The following is a 19,553-nucleotide window of genomic DNA, read 5'->3' as shown; positions in this document are numbered from 1 at the left end:
CAACTCCGGAGGCTGAGGCAGGAGGATTGAGAGTTCAAAGCCAGGTTCAAAGCCAGTTCAAAAGCGAGGTGCTAAGCAACTCAGTGGGACCCAGTCTCTAAATAAAATACAAAAAAGGCTGGGGCAGAGCTCAGTCATTATGTGCCCCTGAGTTAAATCTCCCAGTACCAAAAGAACCAAAAACAAAACAAAACCCAAAGGAAAATAACTAAGTCACACTGCCTTTGAACCCTTGACTTATTACCCTATTACACCACATTCTAATTAGCTAAGCATATATATAATATTGAGGAGCCATTCCAAAGAACACAAACTGTTGAAATTTCAAAGACATTTGAAGAGTGTTTAAAGGTTGGGGAAAACATTGAAAATAACCGTTATAGTGACAGTTGATGAAATTGTCATGGAATTAGTATCTCAAAAAGATACTGTCTGATTGTATGGTAGCTTTGTTATGTTTAATGATTGCACATATAAACTGACATTGAAAGGAATAGTAATATCAGCTCTTGATAAAGCAGAATGAGAAAATTTTTCCTCAAGGTTGGATCTTAAATATAAGGGCAAATCTAACAAACTGATCATATCCTATCAGTGATGTCTACGTGTAATTTCACTTATTGACAGCATTCATAGTTAAAAGACGTATTATTTGAAAAACACACATTGCCATTTGTAGGAATATGTAGTATGTCCATGAGGCACAGGCAGATTTTTAATATTGTTTTATAAGGCTGAAGTTTAGAAGACTGAGGGAAAGGACTAAGTATGAAGAGAACAAGATTCAATACTCTAGACCATGGTTTTGTAATAAAAAGATCATAGACTTCTGTTGAGAGAGTCCACATACCTTGCTTTTCATTACTTATAAAATTTGGATAATATTTAGACAACAAAATAGAAAAACATATAAAGCCCTATTGAGAAGATGCTTTTAGTTATTCTCAAGAGAAGTATCAATAAAGGAGTTTTAAGAACAATGATTCTCTAAGGAGTTTATTGCCTAGTCTAGGTTGGAACAATTGATCTTGGTGTTTAACATAAGGAAAAATCATTATTTGTGTCATGCTGGTAGTTTTTCAGTAGTTTGTGCTGCAAGTCATGATCGGACCATGGTAATAAAAAACTTTCTGAATATCATTCTAAAGAAATAGAGGTCAAAAAACAGAATAGATAAATCTAAAGAAAAAGAGTCACTGAGTGAGAATCCTTTAACAAACTTATATAATTGTTAATTTCATACAGTCTCCAGAATCTAACAGTTTTTTTTCACTAAGAAAATGCTCAAATATCTGTTCTAGTTTGAATTAAAGGCTACATCTCCTTCTTAGAAAAGATATGGTAATGTTGACATATTAGATCATAGGACAAAAAGGACTGGCATAAAAATAATGAAGGAAATGGGGAAGGATGGGTGATGATTTAGTAGGAAATGACCTATTCTTTTTATAGGATTCCAAGTTTTTAATTTCTTTCATTAGTGATTGACTCCTAGTTTTTGATAGAGGATACAGATTTGGTAAGAGAGGTCAACCTTAGATCAGGGCTAGAATGAGTGAAAAATCATGAGAAATGGAAAAGGTTCGAAGGTTGAGAAGGAACAAATACTAAAACAGTATTCTTGAAGGAGATCAAGGGACTTTGAAGCATTCGCTGTGGTACCCTCGCCCAAACTAAAAAAAAATAGGTGTTAAGTAAGTATTTGCTTTTTTCTTTTTTTTTTTTTTTTTTTATTTTATTTTATTGTAAACAAACGGGATACATGTTGTCTCTCTCTTTGTACATGGCGCAAAGGCATACCATTTGTGTAATCATAAATCCACATACAATAATGTTGTTTGATTCATTCTGTTATTTTTTCCCCTTCCCCCCACCCCTCCCATCCCTCTTTACCCTCTATACAGTACTTTCTTCCTCCATACTTGCCCCCCTCCCTAACCCTAACTCTAACCCTAACACTAACCCTTCCCTCCCCCCCATTATGTGTCATCCTCCACTTATTAGCGATATCATTCGTCCCTTGTCTTTTTGAGATTGGCTTATCTCACTTAGCATGATATTCTCCAATTTCATCCATTTGCCTGCAAATGCCATAATTTTGTCATTCTTTATGGCTGAGTAATATTCCATTGTGTATATATACCACAGTTTCTTTATCCACTCGTCAATTGAAGGGCATCTAGGTTGGTTCCATAGTCTGGCTATTGTGAATTGAGCAGCTATGAACATTGATGTGGCTGTATCTCTGTAGTATGCTGATTTTAGATCCTTTGGGTATAGGCCAAGGAGTGGGATAGCTGGGTCAAATGGAGGGTCCATTCCAAGTTTTCTAAGGAATCTCCACACTGCTTTCCAGAGTGGCTGCACTAATTTGCAGCCCCACCAGCAATGTATGAGTGTACCTTTCTCCCCACATCCTCGCCAACACCTGTTGCTTGTATTTTTGATAATCGCCATTCTAATTGGGGTGAGATGGAATCTTAGGGTGGTTTTGATTTGCATTTCTCTTATTACTAGAGATGTTGAACATTTTTTCATATGTTTATTGATTGCTTGTACATCTTCTTCTGTGAAGTGTCTGTTCATTTCCTTAGCCCATTTGTCGACTGGATTATTTGTATCCTTGATGTAGAGTTTTTTGAGTTCTTTATAGATTCTGGAGATTAGTGCTCTATCTGAAGTATGATTGGCAAAGATATTCTTCCACTCTGTAGGCTCTTTCTTCACATTACTGATAGTTTCCTTTGCTGAGAGAAAGCTTTTTAGTTTGAATCTATCCCAGTTATTGATTCTTGCTTTTATTTCTTGTGCTATGGGAGTCCTATTGAGGAAGTCTGGTCCTAGCCCGACATGTTGAAGATCGGGACCTACTTTTTCTTCTATAATCTGCAGAGTCTCTGGTCTGATTCCAAGGTCCTTAATTCATTTTGAGTTGAGTTTTGTGCAGGGTGAGAGATATGGGTTTAGTTTCATTCTGTTGCATATGGATTTCCAATTCTCCCAGCACCATTTGTTGAAGAGGCTATCTTTTCTCCATTGCATATTTTTGGCACCTTTGTCTAGTATTAGAAAGTTGTATTTATTTGGGTTTGTGTCCGTGTCCTCTATTCTGTACCATTGATCTACCTGTCTATTTTGGTACCAGTACCATGCCGTCTTTGTTACTATTGCTTTGTAATAAAGTTGAAGTTCGGGTATTGCGATACCCCCTGCTTCATTTTTCCTGCGAAGGATTGCTTTAGCTATTCTGGGTTTCTTATTCTTCCAGATGAATTTCATGATTGCTTGCTCTATTTCTGTAAGGTACGTCATTGGAATTTTAATTGGGATTGCATTGAATCTGTATAGCACTTTTGGAAGTATGGCCATTTTGACAATATTAATTCGGCCTATCCAAGAACATGGGAGATCTTTCCATCTTCTAAGGTTTTCTTCGATTTCTTTCTTCAGTGTTCTGTAGTTCTCATTGTAGAGGTCTTTTACTTCTTTTGTGAGATTGATTCCCAAGTATTTTATTTTTTTCGATGCTATGGTGAATGGGGTGGTTTTCATAATTTCTCTTTCTGAGGATTCCTCACTTATGTATAAAAATGCATTGGATTTATGAGCATTGATCTTGTAACCTGCCACTTTACTGAATTCACTTATGAGTTCTAACAGTTTTCTGGTGGAATTTCCTGGTTCCTCTAAGTATATAATCATATCATCCGCAAATAGGGATAGTTTGAGTTCTTCTTTTCCTATTCGTATTCCTTTAATTTCCTTGGTCTGTCTAATTGCTCTGGCTAGAGTCTCAAGAACGATATTGAATAGGAGTGGTGAAAGAGGGCATCCCTGTCTTGTTCCAGTTTTTAGGGGGAATGCTTTCAGTTTTTCACCGTTTAGAATGATATTAGCCATGGGCTTAGCATAGATGGCCTTTACAATGTTAAGGAATGTTCCCACTATCCCTATTTTTTCTAGTGTTTTGAGCATGAAGGGGTGTTGTATTTTATCAAATGCTTTTTCTGCATCTATTGAAATAATCATGTGGTTCTTGACTTTAAGTCTATTGATATGGTGAATTACATTTATTGATTTCCGGATGTTGAACCAACCTTGCATCCCTGGGATAAAACCCACTTGATCGTGGTGCACTATCTTTTTAATATATTTTTGTATGCGATTTGCTAAAATTTTATTGAGAATTTTTGCGTCAATGTTCATTAATGATATTGGTCTGAAATTTTCTTTCCTCGATTTATCTCTGTCTGGCTTGGGTATCAAGGTAATATTGGTTTCATAGAATGAGTTTGGGAGGGTACCCTCCTCTTCTATTTCATGGAATACTTTGAGAAGTATTGGAATGAGCTCTTCTTTAAAGATTTTGTAGAACTCAGCTGAGAACCCGTCTGGTCCTGGACTTTTCTTTGTTGGTAGGCTTTTGATGACCTCTTCTACTTCATTACTTGAAATTGATCTATTTAAATTTTGTATGTCCTCCTCGCTCAATTTAGGCAATTCATATGTCTCTAGAAACTTGTTGATGTCTTCGAAATTTTCTATTTGGTTAGAATATAGATTTTCAAAATAGCTTCTAATTATGTTTTGTATTTCAATCGTGTCTGTTGTGATATTTCCTTGTTCATTCCGAATTTTGGTGATTTGGGTTTTCTCTCGTCTTCTCTTTGTTAGAGTGGCTAAGGGTTTATCAATTTTGTTTATTTTTTCAAAGAACCAACTATTTATTTTGTCAATTTTTTGTATAGTTTCTTTTGTTTCAATTTCGTTGATTTCAGCTCTGAGTTTAACTATTTCCTGTCTTCTACTACTTTTGGTGTTGGTCTGTTCTTCTTTTTCTAGGGCTTTGAGCTGAAGTGTTAGGTTGTTTATTTGTTGATTTTTACTTCTTTTATTGAATGCGCTCCATGAAATAAATTTTCCTCTAAGTACTGCTTTCATAGTGTCCCAAAGATTTTGATATGATGTTTCTTTGTTCTCATTTACCTCTAAGAATTTTTTAATTTCCTTCCTAATATCTTCTGTTATTCATTCATCATGTAATAGCATATTGTTTAATCTCCAGGTGTTGGAGTAGCTTCTGTTTTTTACTCTTTCATTTATTTCTAACTTCAAACCATTATGATCTGATAGAATACAAGGTAGTGTCTCTATCTTCTTGTATTTGCTTACATTAGCTTTGTGGCATAATATATGGTCTATTTTAGAGAAGGATCCATGTGCTGCTGAGAAGAAAGTGTATTCGCTCTTGGTTGGATGGTATATTCTATAAATGTCCGTTAAGTCTAAATTATTGATTGTGTTATTGAGATCTATGGTTTCTTTGTTCAATTTTTGTTTGGAAGATCTGTCCAGTGGTGAGAGAGGCGTGTTAAAATCACCTAGTATTATTGTGTTATGGTCTATTTGGTTTCTGAAATTGAGAAGGATTTGTTTGACATACATGGATGAGCCACTGTTTGGGGCATAGATGTTTATGATTGTTATGTCTTGCTGATTTATGGTTCCCTTAAGCAGTATGTAATGTCCTTCTTTATCCCTTTTGACTAGTTTTGACTTGAAGTCCACCTTATCTGTAATGAGGATGGATACCCCAGCTTTTTTGCTGAGTCCATGTGCATGATATGTTTTCCCCCATCCTTTCACCTTTAGTCTATGTGTATCTCTTTCTACGAGGTGAGTCTCTTGCAGGCAACATATTGTTGGATCTTTCTTTTTGATCCAATCTGCCAGTCTATGTCTTTTGATTGATGAGTTCAGGCCATTAATATTCAGGGTTATTATTGAGATATGATTAGTATTCCCGGTCATTTGGTTCATTTTATTTATTTATTTATTTATTTATTTATTTATTTTGAGACGACTTGGTTCTTCCTTTATTTGACAATTCCTTTAGGATGGTTCCTCCCATTGCTGATTTGTTTCTTTGTTTTTCATCTCTTCCTCATGGAATATTTTGCTGAGAATGTTCTGTAATGCTGGCTTTCTTTTTGTAAATTCTTTTAGCTTTTGTTTATCATGGAAGGATTTTATTTCATCATCAAATTTGAAGGTAAGTTTTGCTGGGTATAAGATTCTTGGTTGGCATCCATTTTCTTTCAGGGCTTGAAAAATGTTGTTCCAGGCCCTTCTAGCTTTTAGAGTCTGGATTGAAAAATCTGCTAATATTCTTATTGGTTTTCCCCTGAATGTAATTTAATTCTTTTCTCTCACGGCCTTTAAAATTCTGTCTTTATTTTGTATGTTAGGTATTTTCATAATAATGTGCCTTGGTGTGGGTCTGTTGTAATTTTGTATATTTGGAGTCCTATAAGCCTCTTGTACTTGGTTTTCCATTTCATTCTTCAGATTTGGGAAATTTTCTGATAGTATTTCATTGAATAGATTGTTCATTCCTTTGGTCTATTTCTCTAAGCCTTCCTCAATTCCAATAATTCTCAAATTTGGTCTCTTCATGATATCCCATAGTTCTTGGAGATTCTGTTCATGATTTCTTACCATCTTCTCTGTTTGTTCAACTTTATTTTCAAGGTTAAATATTTTATCTTCAATGTCTGATGTTCTGTCTTCCAGGTGTTCTATTCTATTGGTTATGCTTTCTATGGAGTTCTTAATTTGGTTTATTGTTTCCTTCATTTCAAGGATTTCTGTTTGGTTTTTTTTCAATATCTCTAACTCTTTATTGAAGTGATCTTTTGCTTCCTGTATTTGCTCTTTTAACTGTCGATTGGTGCGATCATTCAGTGCCTGCATTTGCTCTTGCATCTCGTCATTTGCTTCCCTGAGCATTTTAATTATGTACATTCTGAACTCCCTTTCTGTCATTTCTTCTGCCATGCTGTCGTTGGGTTTCATTGATGTAACATCTAGATTTGTTTGCAGCATTTTCTTTCCTTGTTTTCTCATATTGTTCAGGTATCAGTTGACCGCTGTGATATTGCAGATTTCCTCTATTGTCTTATAATATCCCTGAAGATTTCTATTATATCCCCTCTTAGTCTTCAGTAGCCTGAAATCTTGGAGGAAGTTGATAATGCAGTGCTCCACAAGGGAGCTGACTCCCTAGGGGTGGTGGCCTTCTGGTGGGGTATATTCCCTGCTAGTGGGCAGAGGTACCTTCACTTGCTGATGAATGGTCATCCAGAAGGGAAGTAGGTTGTGGGCTGATGCAAGACCAGTTTGGGCCTGTGTCTCTGATTTTACGGTCCTTTTGGGAGAACCTCACCCAACAGGGAGGAGTCACCTGGTGGGGAGGTCTCGCTGGTCGGTTTTCCTCCCAGAGGTTCCGTTCAATTCACAACTATCGCCTGGGCTGGGCAGCCTTCTTCTGCAATGATCCCAGGGACCCGGACCTACCTCCTGGGCCTGGAAGCCTCACCCTTCACAAACGAATCTCCTTCGGCTGCCTCTCCTCAGAGAAGCTGCCTGCAGTCCTGGAGCCTTCGCTCCGCCCCTCAGTTTGTCTGTGGGGCCCTTCCACCAAGAAGCCGTCTAGGACCCTGCTCTGCACTTTTCACCTGGCTATGCGGCCCCTCCTCTGAGCAGCCATCTGGAGCCCCTTACAATCGCTCCGAGTCCCAGTGACCCGCCACACGCCTTTTCTTCCGGCAGCCACCTGTTGTTCCGTGCCGTCGCTCTAAGACCAAGTGACCCACCACGCACCACTTTCTCCACCAGGCAGTTACCCAGAGATCTGGTGCGTCACGAGTCCCAAGAACTCACTGTGCACCTTCTTGTCCCGACTGCCTCCCGTAGCCCTGGTGCAGTCACTTCGAGCCCAAGCACCCCGCCGCGCTCCTCCTCCTTCTCCAGACAACCCCCTATGTTCAGGAGCGGATGCTCTGGGACCAAACCACTCACCACGCTGTTCCACCGGATAGCCGCCCAGAGCCCTGGCGCAGCTGTTCCAATTCCAAGCGACGTGCTGAGCCCGTATTTCTCCTTCTCCTCTGGGCAGCCCCCTGTGTTCAGGGGTGGTCACGTTCAGTCCAAACAGCTCACCAAGCACCTTCTCCTTTGGGCAGCCTCCCAGAGCGCGGGTGGGTTGCGCCGAGTCTAAGCGCTGTGGTGAACAGCCACCTCTTCAATGCTCCCAGCTGTCTGCGGTCACTGCTCCGGCGGGGGGAGGGGCGCCTCGCCGGCAGTTCTACTTTGCAACGATCCCTGCTTTCGGGGTTACCGCCCTGTCCGGGGGCTACCGCCCCGTCCGCCTGCCCAGTGGGAAACACTCACCCGGCTTCTTTGAGTTGGTCCCAAGTCTCTCAATATCTCCTTTTCTTGAGTCCTGAACCCACGCTGCTCCTCCGGATAGCCGCCCGGAGCCCTGGCGCAGCTGATCCAATTCCAAGCGACGTGCCGAGCCCGTATTTCTCCTTCTCCTCTGGGCAGCCCCCTCTTCAATGCTCCCAGCTGTCTGTGATCACTGCTCCGGCAGGGGAAGGGGCGCCTCGCGGCCGTTCTACTTTGCAAAGATCCCTGCTTTTGGGGCTACCACCCCGTCCAGGGCTCCTGCCCCGTCCGGGACGTCTGCCCAGTGGGAGATTCTCGCCCGGCTGGTTTGAGTTGGTCCTAAGGCTCTCTATATCTCCTCTTCTTGAGTCCTGAGTCCTGGAGCAACACGAAACGCAGCCACCCTCTAGTCCGCCATCTTGAATCCCCCAGTATTTGTCTTTAGATAGGATAGCAGTAAGTAAGAGAATTTTTGATTCCACCCGATTTTTTGGTTTTTCATTTGATTTCAGACCATCTCTTGTTGTGACCCCAAAGAAATCACTCTCATGAACTGGTTGTGGTATTGACTGAAAGGGTTTTCAGGCCTTTGTCCATAGCAAAGCCTAGGATAATTGTCATCTCTTGGAGTCATAATTGCACTAGTCCAACTGTGTTAGACTAACACCCATATGTTTCTTTGATACAAGTTTTCTAAGCTGACAGGTCAGGAAAATGTTCTATGTATGATATTTGGATCAAGCAAGCTGTTAACAATATCTCCAGTGGTGCCTTTTAAATTAAGATAAAGAACATGCATGTGGATACACTTTGGCAACTTCTGCCTTACATGATCATATTGAAGAATACTCTTTGTTAGTATGATATGGAGGTTTTCAGTTTTGGGATCACAGGCCTTTGTTTTTGATGATGATATCATTATTTGTATTTATGAACATTCTGATTCACCACATTGTGGAGTGTCAGGGGACCAGATAAATGACTTGCCTCCCAAGTCAATCCACTTCCTCATTGGACACACGTTAAATAGGAGCCCTTTCAGTGAGAGTAAGGTTGAACTCAGTGGTATGTCACAACTCATGCAATCTTAAACTTTCTTAACCCATTTTGTCCCATTGACCCAGATGTGCAACACCCATTAAAAACTTGAATACAGGGGCTGGGGAGATAGCTCAGTCAGCAGAGTGCTTGCCTTGCAAGTACAAGGCCCTGGGTTCGGTCCCCAGCACCCAAAAAAAAAAAAAAAAAAAAAAAAAAACTCGAATACAGTATATATGATATAAAATTCTATAATAATAATATAATTTTATAATTGCAATGTAATAGTATTAATATTATATATAAGCTCTAGATTATGATTTCCAACCTATTTTAATGTACTCATGTCAATTTTGTTGAAACATTTGCAGGACTGAAAACTTGAGACTTAATGGGTTAATTCCATAAGCCTGTAATAATTTTCTTCCAGTATCTCTCCAATTCATATTTTGCACATGGAAATTGTAACTCAAAATTTTACCTTTCAAGTAAATATACTTTACACTCTGTATTCAGAATCATCTACATCAAGATTTAGATGCAAATTTATCTGGGACTGTTTTTCTCTAAAGATAGTATGTGCAAAGGGAAGCCTACAGTTCATGGTCATTTTCAGATTTGTGGAAATCAGACAATAGCAGTCTTAATGTGGTCTAATGATGTATAATGGGCTTAGTGTGGTCTGAATTCAGTATCTGTGTATTTGTATGGATTCCTTAGAGAAATATTTTTGTTTGTTCAATTTTTTTATGTTTAAATGTTTCAATATAATTTTTGTTTTATAAGAATTCCACTAAGCCTATGAATTTGATTGATAGGCAATGCTGCAGTCGCATTTTTACATTATAAAAGTATTGGCCCCTTGCTTTCATCACCTGACAACTTCTTATTGGAACCTCAAAATTCTGATAATTCCGAAGAGGAGGAAAGAGTCATCTCTTCAGTAATTTCTGTCTCAGTTAGCTCAAATCCACCCACGTTGTATGAACTGGGAAAAATAACATTTACATTAAGTCACATAAAGGTAAGTTGTTTTTCTGGAATTGTTATGATGGTGATCGGTCAGAGAAATGCTTCTTTCATTGTTGTGATGTCACTTTAATGCATGTGACATTTGCAGATTAAAAATATGGATTTAAAATTAAGGGAGTAAAGTGTTTTCAGCTTCCTTTTCTATAAAATATTTTTATAGTGCTCTTTGAAGTTTCTGGTCAATACCAAAGAATTTACATATTTGGTTCTCTAAAATTAAGTTATATTTTAGTTTTATTTTTTAAGTACACTGTTTATTTTGGAAGTTTCCATGCCTTCAAGAAATGAATTATGAGAAAGTATCACAGTTGAAGATATAAATGCACTTGTTTAAGAAGTGAGGTCCTTAGTTTATAATTGTCACTCCGACTTCTTAAAGTTTCTTTGCCTTTTTATCTCCTTCATCCAAACCTCAGTAACGCCTCTCTGTTTTAAGCTTCTAAAAATGGATCTTATCTATTAACTTTCATCTGTGGAAGATTCAGATTGAGTTCTCTTACACATTTTCCCCTATGATATACACCCTTCCTGGGTCACCCATTATCCCATGCTTACCTCCAATTTTTCAGTAAAATCGGCTTTCAATGTCTGTAGTGTTATAACTGGGCATGGGTTATTCGCAGATGAAACATGAGACCAAACCCTTTCCTATAAATTAATTGATGCTGGTTTGCTTGTACTTCTGTATATCCATTACTAATTTGTTCTCAAACTTTATGGTACCATATACCTTTGAAAACGTATGATTATCTGTCAGCTGTTTTGATGTCTTGGAAACCTTCTGTAAACTTGCTGTCTGTATGGTCTATGCTATGGCTGCTGTGCCACTATGAGCCTGAGTATCCTTTCACTGTGACCCAAGAAAACCATTCCCTCTCTCCTGCATCAGTTTCTCTGTTTCCACAAGCCAATGTCATCTTTCTTGGTTTATTTGTGTATTTTGTTAGCATATTCTCTGGTGATTGCTTGAGAAAAAAAGCACAGGAGGTCACTTTCTAAGCCCTTGCATTATCTGGTTATATATCTCATAGAGATGTAGCTATGATGTATCGATGAGTATGTATGTGTATGCACATATATATATCAAATACTGTATATATACATATATCAAATACTGTGGATATATAATCAATGAGTATTTATATATATATATATTTATATATCATATCTTAGTTCTCTTAATCCTGAAACTAAGCTACTGCCTTACATAGGAAAGGAAATCTGATAGGTTTTGATATATCAAATATATCATGTAATATATCAATATACCATCTATATCTGTGTCTCTGAGATATCTTAGATATATAATGTATATATCATCTATAGCTGCATCTCTCTATATACTATCTATCTATATTTTATGTTTATACCTCACCCTTATATCTTCTAGATAATATCATGTTGCATGATACGGGATTATGAATTGTAAATGATTTTTTCTCAGAATTTTCTAGACCTTGCTCATGTCTTCAAGGCTAACCTGGAGAAGTAGAATGCAATTAATACTTTAATTAAAATTTGTGATCTTTTACATGTCCTCTTTCTCTGTCTCTGTTTTTCAGTGTCTGTCTGTCTGTCTGTCTCTCTCTCTCTCTCTCTCAAAACTTCTCAAAAAAGAGTCTCTCTAAGACTTCTCAAATCTTATAATTATTCTCAGTATTCCAAAATCTTTGAACTGGACTTCAGTATGGTTCTTTCTTCATTAATTATAGTAGGAATTTTTGAGAGTCTGTATAGTCTGAAAGTGTTTGGGCATCAGTTCTAGGAAATTTTCTGGTATTATTTCTTTGCTAATTTCTCCTTCTTCTTGTTCAGTATCTCTGTTCTCTTTTTCTCTTCCTCTTTTTCATTATTAGATTTTCCAGTCAAGCTTCTAATTTAAAAAAAAATATTTCACATTTTTTATTTCTTTTTTATCCTAATGTTTTTTAGTTTGCCTTTGTACATAATTTTCATGAAAAAGTTTTACTCTTTTTCTTGGGGGGTGAGAGTATCAGGGATTGAATTCAGGGGCACTTCACTGAGCCACATCCCTAGCCCTATTTTGTATTTTATGTAGAGTCAGGGCCTCACTGAGTTACTTAGCACATCGCTTTTGCCGTAGATAGCTTTGAATTCACAATTCTCCTGTCTCAGCCTCCTGAGCTGCTGGAATTACAGGCATGCGCCATCATGCCCAGCTGTTTTACTCTTTTAACCTTAATTTTGTTTAATGAATGTAGTATCTCATCTGTTAGATACTTTTCATGTATTTTTTAACTATTTTTCTGCAGCCTGCATTGTCTTCCTCCTGATTTACTGTTTGGCTGGTTAGCCTTTGTCCTCCCTCTTTTGTGTTAGAGGTTGTTTTCTGATGCCTGGTGGTTCTTGTCCATCCATCGCATTTAATACTGAGGCAGGGCATGCTCTGTTAGGCTTGTGGCAGAGATTTTCATGGGACAGGTTCCTGGCTTTGGCATTGGAAGATCTTAAAGTTCAGTAACCAAAAGCCAATTTCTCCTGAGCCTATCAGTTTTCCTTTCCTGCATAAGGGCAGTAGCTTAGCTTCAAGGATTAAGGGAACTAAGAAAATGTGGTGGGGGGATGGAGGTCCAGTGTTTAAACAGACCTCACTTGACCACTCTTTTCCTGAATGACATCCATGCTTTCAGCTGACTTTGGACCCCCCGTCCTAGAATCCCTCTGATTCCCCTGGGATTGTACCTTTCCAGTCCATTAGACAAAGGCTTTCAATTTTGTCCATGTAGCTTGATCTCCTAGAAACCTACTAGTCAGCTCTTCAGTTGAGCTCCATCGTTGTCCTCTCAAACTCACCCCAAACCCAGACTGTCAGTGCTCCAACTGTCACCTACAAGTTGTATTTTGTTTATATCACATTAAAGTGATCATCTTGTTATATTAAAACCAGTTGAATGTCTTTCATCCTTGAAGGACAGAAGCTCTATCTTTTTTAACTGAGAAGCTTGGTTCCTTGAACAGAGCCATACATTGACACTCAAGCCATATTTTCTTTAATAAATAATTGTCTGAAGTTTTGAGTTTGAGTCTGTTCCTTCCATAACAATGATTAGTCATAAGTATATCTTGTGATATTTCTTGACCTCAGCATAGCATCTGCTTCACAGGGTTCATCCAAGGGTCATATTAAACAAAATACAGAGAAAATACCTAGTAAATTGTAACTGGCACACAATTATAAAGTATTTATTTACACAAATCCCACATCCTATTAGTCAATTATTGAAAATTATAGGTCATTAGACATAGTATTATGATTCCTTCACATTAAAAGTAAGACAAAGAGAATTCTGCTCTTTATTGAACAACTATTCCATTGTTTATGTGATTAAGCTCATCTAATCTCTGATCTCATCTCTCATCGGCACTATTCTTTCTCTTACTCATGGTGCTGTACCTTACCTGGCTTCTGGATGCTTCTGGAAAGTTCCAATCATATCATTTAAGGGGTTTTCTATTTTCCCCTTCAACTGTGTGGAACCTTCTATTCCCCAATCTGTAGGACTCACGTCTCCTCCATTGAATTATCTGCTTAGACATCACCTCTGAGGAAAAGCCTCCTCACACCACCTTCCATTCCATTTTTCTCTTTCCCAGATTTACTTTGCACATATAATAACTTCATCCCCAACTAGGATATAAGGTCAATAGTATAAATATTTTTATCTGTTTTGTTCAATGTTGTATTTTGAGTACATGGATAAATGGCAAACATTCAGTAAGTAATAAATGTTTTTTTTAATAAATATACATATGATAGTTCATACATTGATTTAAAGAACTTTTCTATGATCTAGTTTAATAACATAAATTATCACAACTCTGTGATGTAAGAGTGATAAAACAGCATTGTGGCAAGATGAATTTCAATTCGTCCATACAGCAATTATCTTCATTTATTAGAATTAGTTTTATGTTTTATTTTCTAGACATTATTTTAATTTATCAATGCTATTTTAAATATGATTAAAGCAATATCATGTAACTTTTCCTCTTTTTTTCCATCAGTAAAATGTTTCTTTTTCAGATCACAGATAAGTATAGAACTCAGTGTGCCTTTTGGAACTATTCACCTGATACCATGAATGGCAGCTGGTCTTTGGAGGGCTGTGAGCTGACCTACTCAAATGAGACCCACACCTCATGCCGTTGTAACCACCTGACACACTTTGCAATTTTGATGTCTTCTGGTTCTTCAATTGTAAGACAATTTCCCACTGTATATTTTTGAATCTGACTCTGTTTCTTTGTCTGCTTTTATTCCATACCATTCAAAAGAATAATTAATTTTATATGTTTTTCTTGGATATAAGTAGCATATGTAATTATAAAACCAAAAATATTCATTTCTTTTAGTCTCTTTCTCCTTGCCTTAGAAGACATATCTAGTTTGAATTTTAGATTATTTCTAATCTATGATTTATCTAATCTATAATATCTAGTAGATTACATATTAAATGAAATATCCATCTATAAATTCTTAGTATTTTATGCCATTTGAGCATTTTAATGATTCATGGAATCTAATAATCTTTATCTTAGTATTGAAAGTTTATTTTTAACAGTGACAAAGTATCCTCAAATTTTTGGTATTTAGTCAAAAATAATACTTAACTAATATCATGGTTTTAGCAATGTAGAATCCTATAAGATTTTCAAACATGAATGCATAGTTTCAGAAAGTGTATTTTACTTTAGTAACATTTTACTTACATAATTATTTTATATTTTGTTATTTTATATGTTTGCATATCTTCATTAGATTTTAGATTTATATCTAATTCACACTTAGAATTCATTATTAAGTTTATAAAATGGCCCAATAAGCCTGCCTAAAGTAATGTCAATCTTCAAAATTATTTTTTCAGGGTGTTAATTAAGCAAAGAAGTCTCTTCTGTATACAAATACTTATCTAATTAGAATAAAACATTTCCTATTTCAGAGTCTCTGAACTATACTATTTTGGTCTTCTACATATTCAGTTCTTCTTATTATAACTTTATTTAATGTGTTTTAGATGAATCACTGCATAGAAATAAGACTTGGACTTACCATTGATAAATCCATTTAAATTAACCATTTCCCATTACAATAATGAATTGTCTTTCCAATATCAAGAAACTAATGATGATAGTATTATTAAACCATATACTAATAAACACTATGTTTAGGGGGAAAAAAATCACAAAGTAACTGTTGAAGTGCTATGTGATTTATATCACATTGTTCTGAATATCAAACATTTTCAAAATTTTTCTCATCTAAATGCACAGTTGTATTTTTACATTTTATGAACATTTTGAATAATGGTTCACCAAAAAAGGAAGTTCATTACATGTTATAATTCCTTTGACAGGTTACTGAGTTATTCTTTTAACAGCTTTATTATTATTTCCCCTTAGGGTATTAAAGATTATAATATTCTTACAAGGATCACTCAACTAGGAATAATTATTTCACTGATTTGTCTTGCCATATGCATTTTTACCTTCTGGTTCTTCAGTGAAATTCAAAGCACCAGGACAACCATTCACAAAAATCTCTGCTGTAGTCTATTCCTTGCAGAACTTGTTTTTCTTGTTGGAATCAATACGAATACTAATAAGGTAAGTAGATTTACCTACTCTCTATTTTCATTTTCAATTTTTCTGCTTTCTTAAATATTTATGTCATAGAAATATGAGTTACAATTAAGGCTTTAATGGGACAAACATACTGTATAAATTTTTCTTAAATTGTTCTTTCCTAAGTTTGATAACACTAACATGTCTAAACAACTTACTTGATTGAGTCCATTAAGCAAAATGTCCCTCATTATGTTGAATTATTTGGACAAATTAAAATATCTCAGCAAACTAAAGAAAGTTCTGGGGCTGGGGTTGTGGCTCGGTGGTAGAGCACTTGCCTGGCATGCATGACATACTGGGTTTGATCCTCAGCACCACATAAATAAATAAACTAAAGATATTGTGTCCATCTACAACTAAAAAAAGTTAAAAAAAAAAAAAAAAAGAAAGTTTTGTGTGTAGATGGATATTCAAGACCAAGGAGAGAGAGAATTGGATAAAAAGTTTACCTTAGGGTCAGACAATGTAAAAGCAGCTAGACTTTGTAAGATGAAATATGATCAATTGGTTCTACCTATTCCCTATACTTAACTAATACCTCTTTCCAGTGACTATTGATATAGAGTCTTATCGAATATTTTCATATGATGTTAATCTAGGTCCTCCTAGAAGCAGACACTAACATGGGATCATATATGCAATGATTTTTTTAGTGGAAGTGACTATGAGAGAAAATGGACCACACAGGCTTGGAGAACAGCAGAGTACCATGCAGGTCTGTGCTGAGTGAAAGAAAGGAAAAACAGGAGTTGAAGGAAAGAAGAAAAACAGGAGTGGGTGGAAAGCTTACATAGCAGTTCTAAAGAAGTTCAGCACAGTTGCCAAGGAGTCCTTACTGGGATCCTTGAACCAGAGTCAGCCGTCCAAGGAATCCTCGTCTCTCAGGAACAGGGACATGGTAGTAGCCCAGCTCTGCGGGTGACTGGCTGGCAGTAGCTGGTGAGAAGTGTGAACATGGCAATGGTTTCCCTATAGCAGTAGCTGGAACCCTAAGTCTCTGCACTCCTTGCAGTTGGAGATTACAGAAGTGAGTTGTCATGATCACACAATGGCTGAGTACCTCTAGAATTCCATTTCCCTTAGAAATATCCCAAGAACTGAAACTATCAATCAGCTATCAAGGTTTTCTTCTGGAAAGTGGGTGTCCAGAGTATCCATTTTCAATACTATGCACTAGATTGTAAACTCCTAACCTGATTTTTGTTTGTTTGTTTGTTTGTTTTATAACATCATTAGGACATCTCTCAATTTTATACACCTCCCACCATTCCCCAATGCCGATTTCCTCTTTCGGTTGACTCCCGAAGTCTTTTCTCCAAATCTGCTTCTCATAGTGTTTATTAAAAATATTTTCTTTGTTTTGTTTGAGCATGAATAAAATAAAGGAGGGGAGAGATGTGTCCAAAGCAGAAATAAACTGAAATATACTCACCATGATACCACAGTTTACATGTGAAAAATCCACAATTTTCTACATAATGTAAATGTGTACAAAGAATGTCTTTGCATGAAGTCAGTAACTTAGCTCTGTCACAGGATTGGTTAATGCCTTCTATTGATGAAGCACAGTTCTAAATCAGCTAGAAGTAGCACATCTAAAAACTGACATGACAGGAGTATTTTAATGTCATAGATCATTTATAGTGGCATAATTTATGGAGAAATTCAAGATTTTATCTTATGATAATTTTAAGGCAAATGTTGCTTATGGTTTCTTTCTTTTATTTCTAGCTCTTCTGTTCAATCATTGCTGGGCTGCTTCATTATTTCTTCTTAGCCGCTTTTGCATGGATGTGTATTGAAGGCATACACCTCTATCTCATTGTTGTGGGAGTTATTTACAACAAGGGATTTTTGCACAAGAATTTTTATATCTTTGGCTATCTCAGCCCAGCTGTAGTGGTTGGATTTTCAGCAGCATTAGGATATAGATATTATGGCACCACCAAAGTGTAAGTTAATTTCTTAAGCATTTGAAACACACTTCTGAATGTATTTTGCATATCTTTGAGAATGTTGCTTGGTAAAGTATAGAAAAACATATTTATGGATTTTACTGGTATTTTTTTTTTTCAGATGTTGGCTTAGCACAGAAAACAACTTTATTTGGAGTTTTATAGGACCAGCATGTCTAATCATTCTTGTACGTATATATAAAATTGTTATTAAAATTCAAAAAATCTATGATTAAAGGGTGCTTAAAATTCCCAGCAATCAGATACTGTATTTTTAAGAAGAGAAAATTTTGAACACTATACAGTATATGATTTATTAACATTTTACATATATTGCATTGCGAGTGAGAAAAATATATCTTATAAATTCCAAGCAATTATAATTCATTCGCTCCTTTTGGTGGAGGATTGATTTTTGTATAACATAGGAAAAAGCATTTTTACTTATCAGGAGCGTCTTGGCATACTTCAATACTGAGAGTGTGCCAACCAGCTGATAATCTGGTATTGCAGATGTTTACGTTATTTAATCTTTTATCGATGATCGGTCATCTTTGAAGATTAGACTGTCATCTTTATAGTTTTATCTTCTTTATGTACCCTGTCATCATAAAGTGATTTTAAACTAAATTGCAAAGTCAGAGACAGGAACCCACTATTTCTCAGAAGCAGACAAGTCATATATTGATAGTCCTATTTCAGCAAGGAAGAGGGCCTTTTAATTCTTATTGAAGGTGGTTTCAAACCTACAAATTTGGCAGGTATTATATGTTCCATTCTAAATAAAGACATTTTTATATGTCTCAAGAGCATTTCTAAGTGCTGAAAGTTTTCAACAACCGTTCTGAATATAATAGTCTGACAATGAATCCAGGAGGTCTGACAAGACTCTAGAATGGAATGAATTGTCAGTAGGAGAATTGTGACAATATTTTGGACAACTTTGTTCTATGTTTTAACCAAAAGCTAGCCATCATTTTAATTTCCTTTTCCTGTTTTATTCTTCTTCCTGAGTCTTTTATGGTTGCACTGGAGCTGCTAAATGGAGAAAGACTTGAAATGCAAAGCAGAGAATTTTCATCAAGCTTTATTTTTTAATGGTGTGGATAAAATCAAGTGCATTCAGAAATTATACTTCCTAATCATCACAGAAAATAGTTTCTAATTCTCACAATTAATCTAGTAATATTTTAAGCCACTGGGTAGATTTCAGCTAAAACAATTTGGGCTAATTCATTATAACTGCAATATTTTCAGTTCACAGAAGAATACAGACTGAATAGCATCCCATTCTCCTATCTCCATTGGAAGCTCTGATATGAGTATTTTGTGTGAAGACATATTACAGATATTCTAACTTTACTGATTCTTTCTCTTCAGAGTGGACCATTTCTGACATCGTTTAGTATCAGTGAAAGTTCAGTGAAACAATGATTCTTAGAAATTAGGTGAAAAATAGTAGGCTAAAAATTATGCTAAAAACAGGAAAAATGGAAGCATGTTTCTCTAAAATAAGAAAAGGAAAGTACTCTCTAAAATCGATTTTTACCATTACAAACATGAAAAGATAACTTTGGATTATCTTATAGTAAGGTACTCAGGCTTCAGCTGGGCTTATCTAAAAATGAGTCCTGCAAACTTTCTAGAAGTTTA

General features: G+C 36.3%; 1 protein-coding gene across 2 annotated transcripts in view; it reads left to right on the top strand.

Moving 5' to 3' along the window:
- The window catches only part of ADGRL4 (adhesion G protein-coupled receptor L4), a 119,607-nt gene that overhangs the window by 76,434 nt on the left and 23,620 nt on the right, over positions 1–19,553 (top strand). For both annotated transcript variants that reach the window (XM_079102802.1, XM_079102803.1), the window contains exons 11-15: positions 10,086–10,291; positions 14,345–14,518; positions 15,721–15,924; positions 17,677–17,897; positions 18,022–18,088. In XM_079102802.1, coding sequence (XP_078958928.1) covers positions 10,086–10,291; positions 14,345–14,518; positions 15,721–15,924; positions 17,677–17,897; positions 18,022–18,088 — 872 coding nt within the window. The remainder of the gene's footprint in view (positions 1–10,085; positions 10,292–14,344; positions 14,519–15,720; positions 15,925–17,676; positions 17,898–18,021; positions 18,089–19,553) is intronic.

Source organism: Sciurus vulgaris (genome assembly GCF_902686455.1).
Source record: "Sciurus vulgaris genome assembly, chromosome: 1".
Taxonomy (NCBI): Eukaryota; Metazoa; Chordata; class Mammalia; order Rodentia; family Sciuridae; genus Sciurus; species Sciurus vulgaris.
The sequence above is the reverse complement of the archived record's forward strand: the minus strand, read 5'-3'. Positions and strand labels throughout refer to the sequence as shown.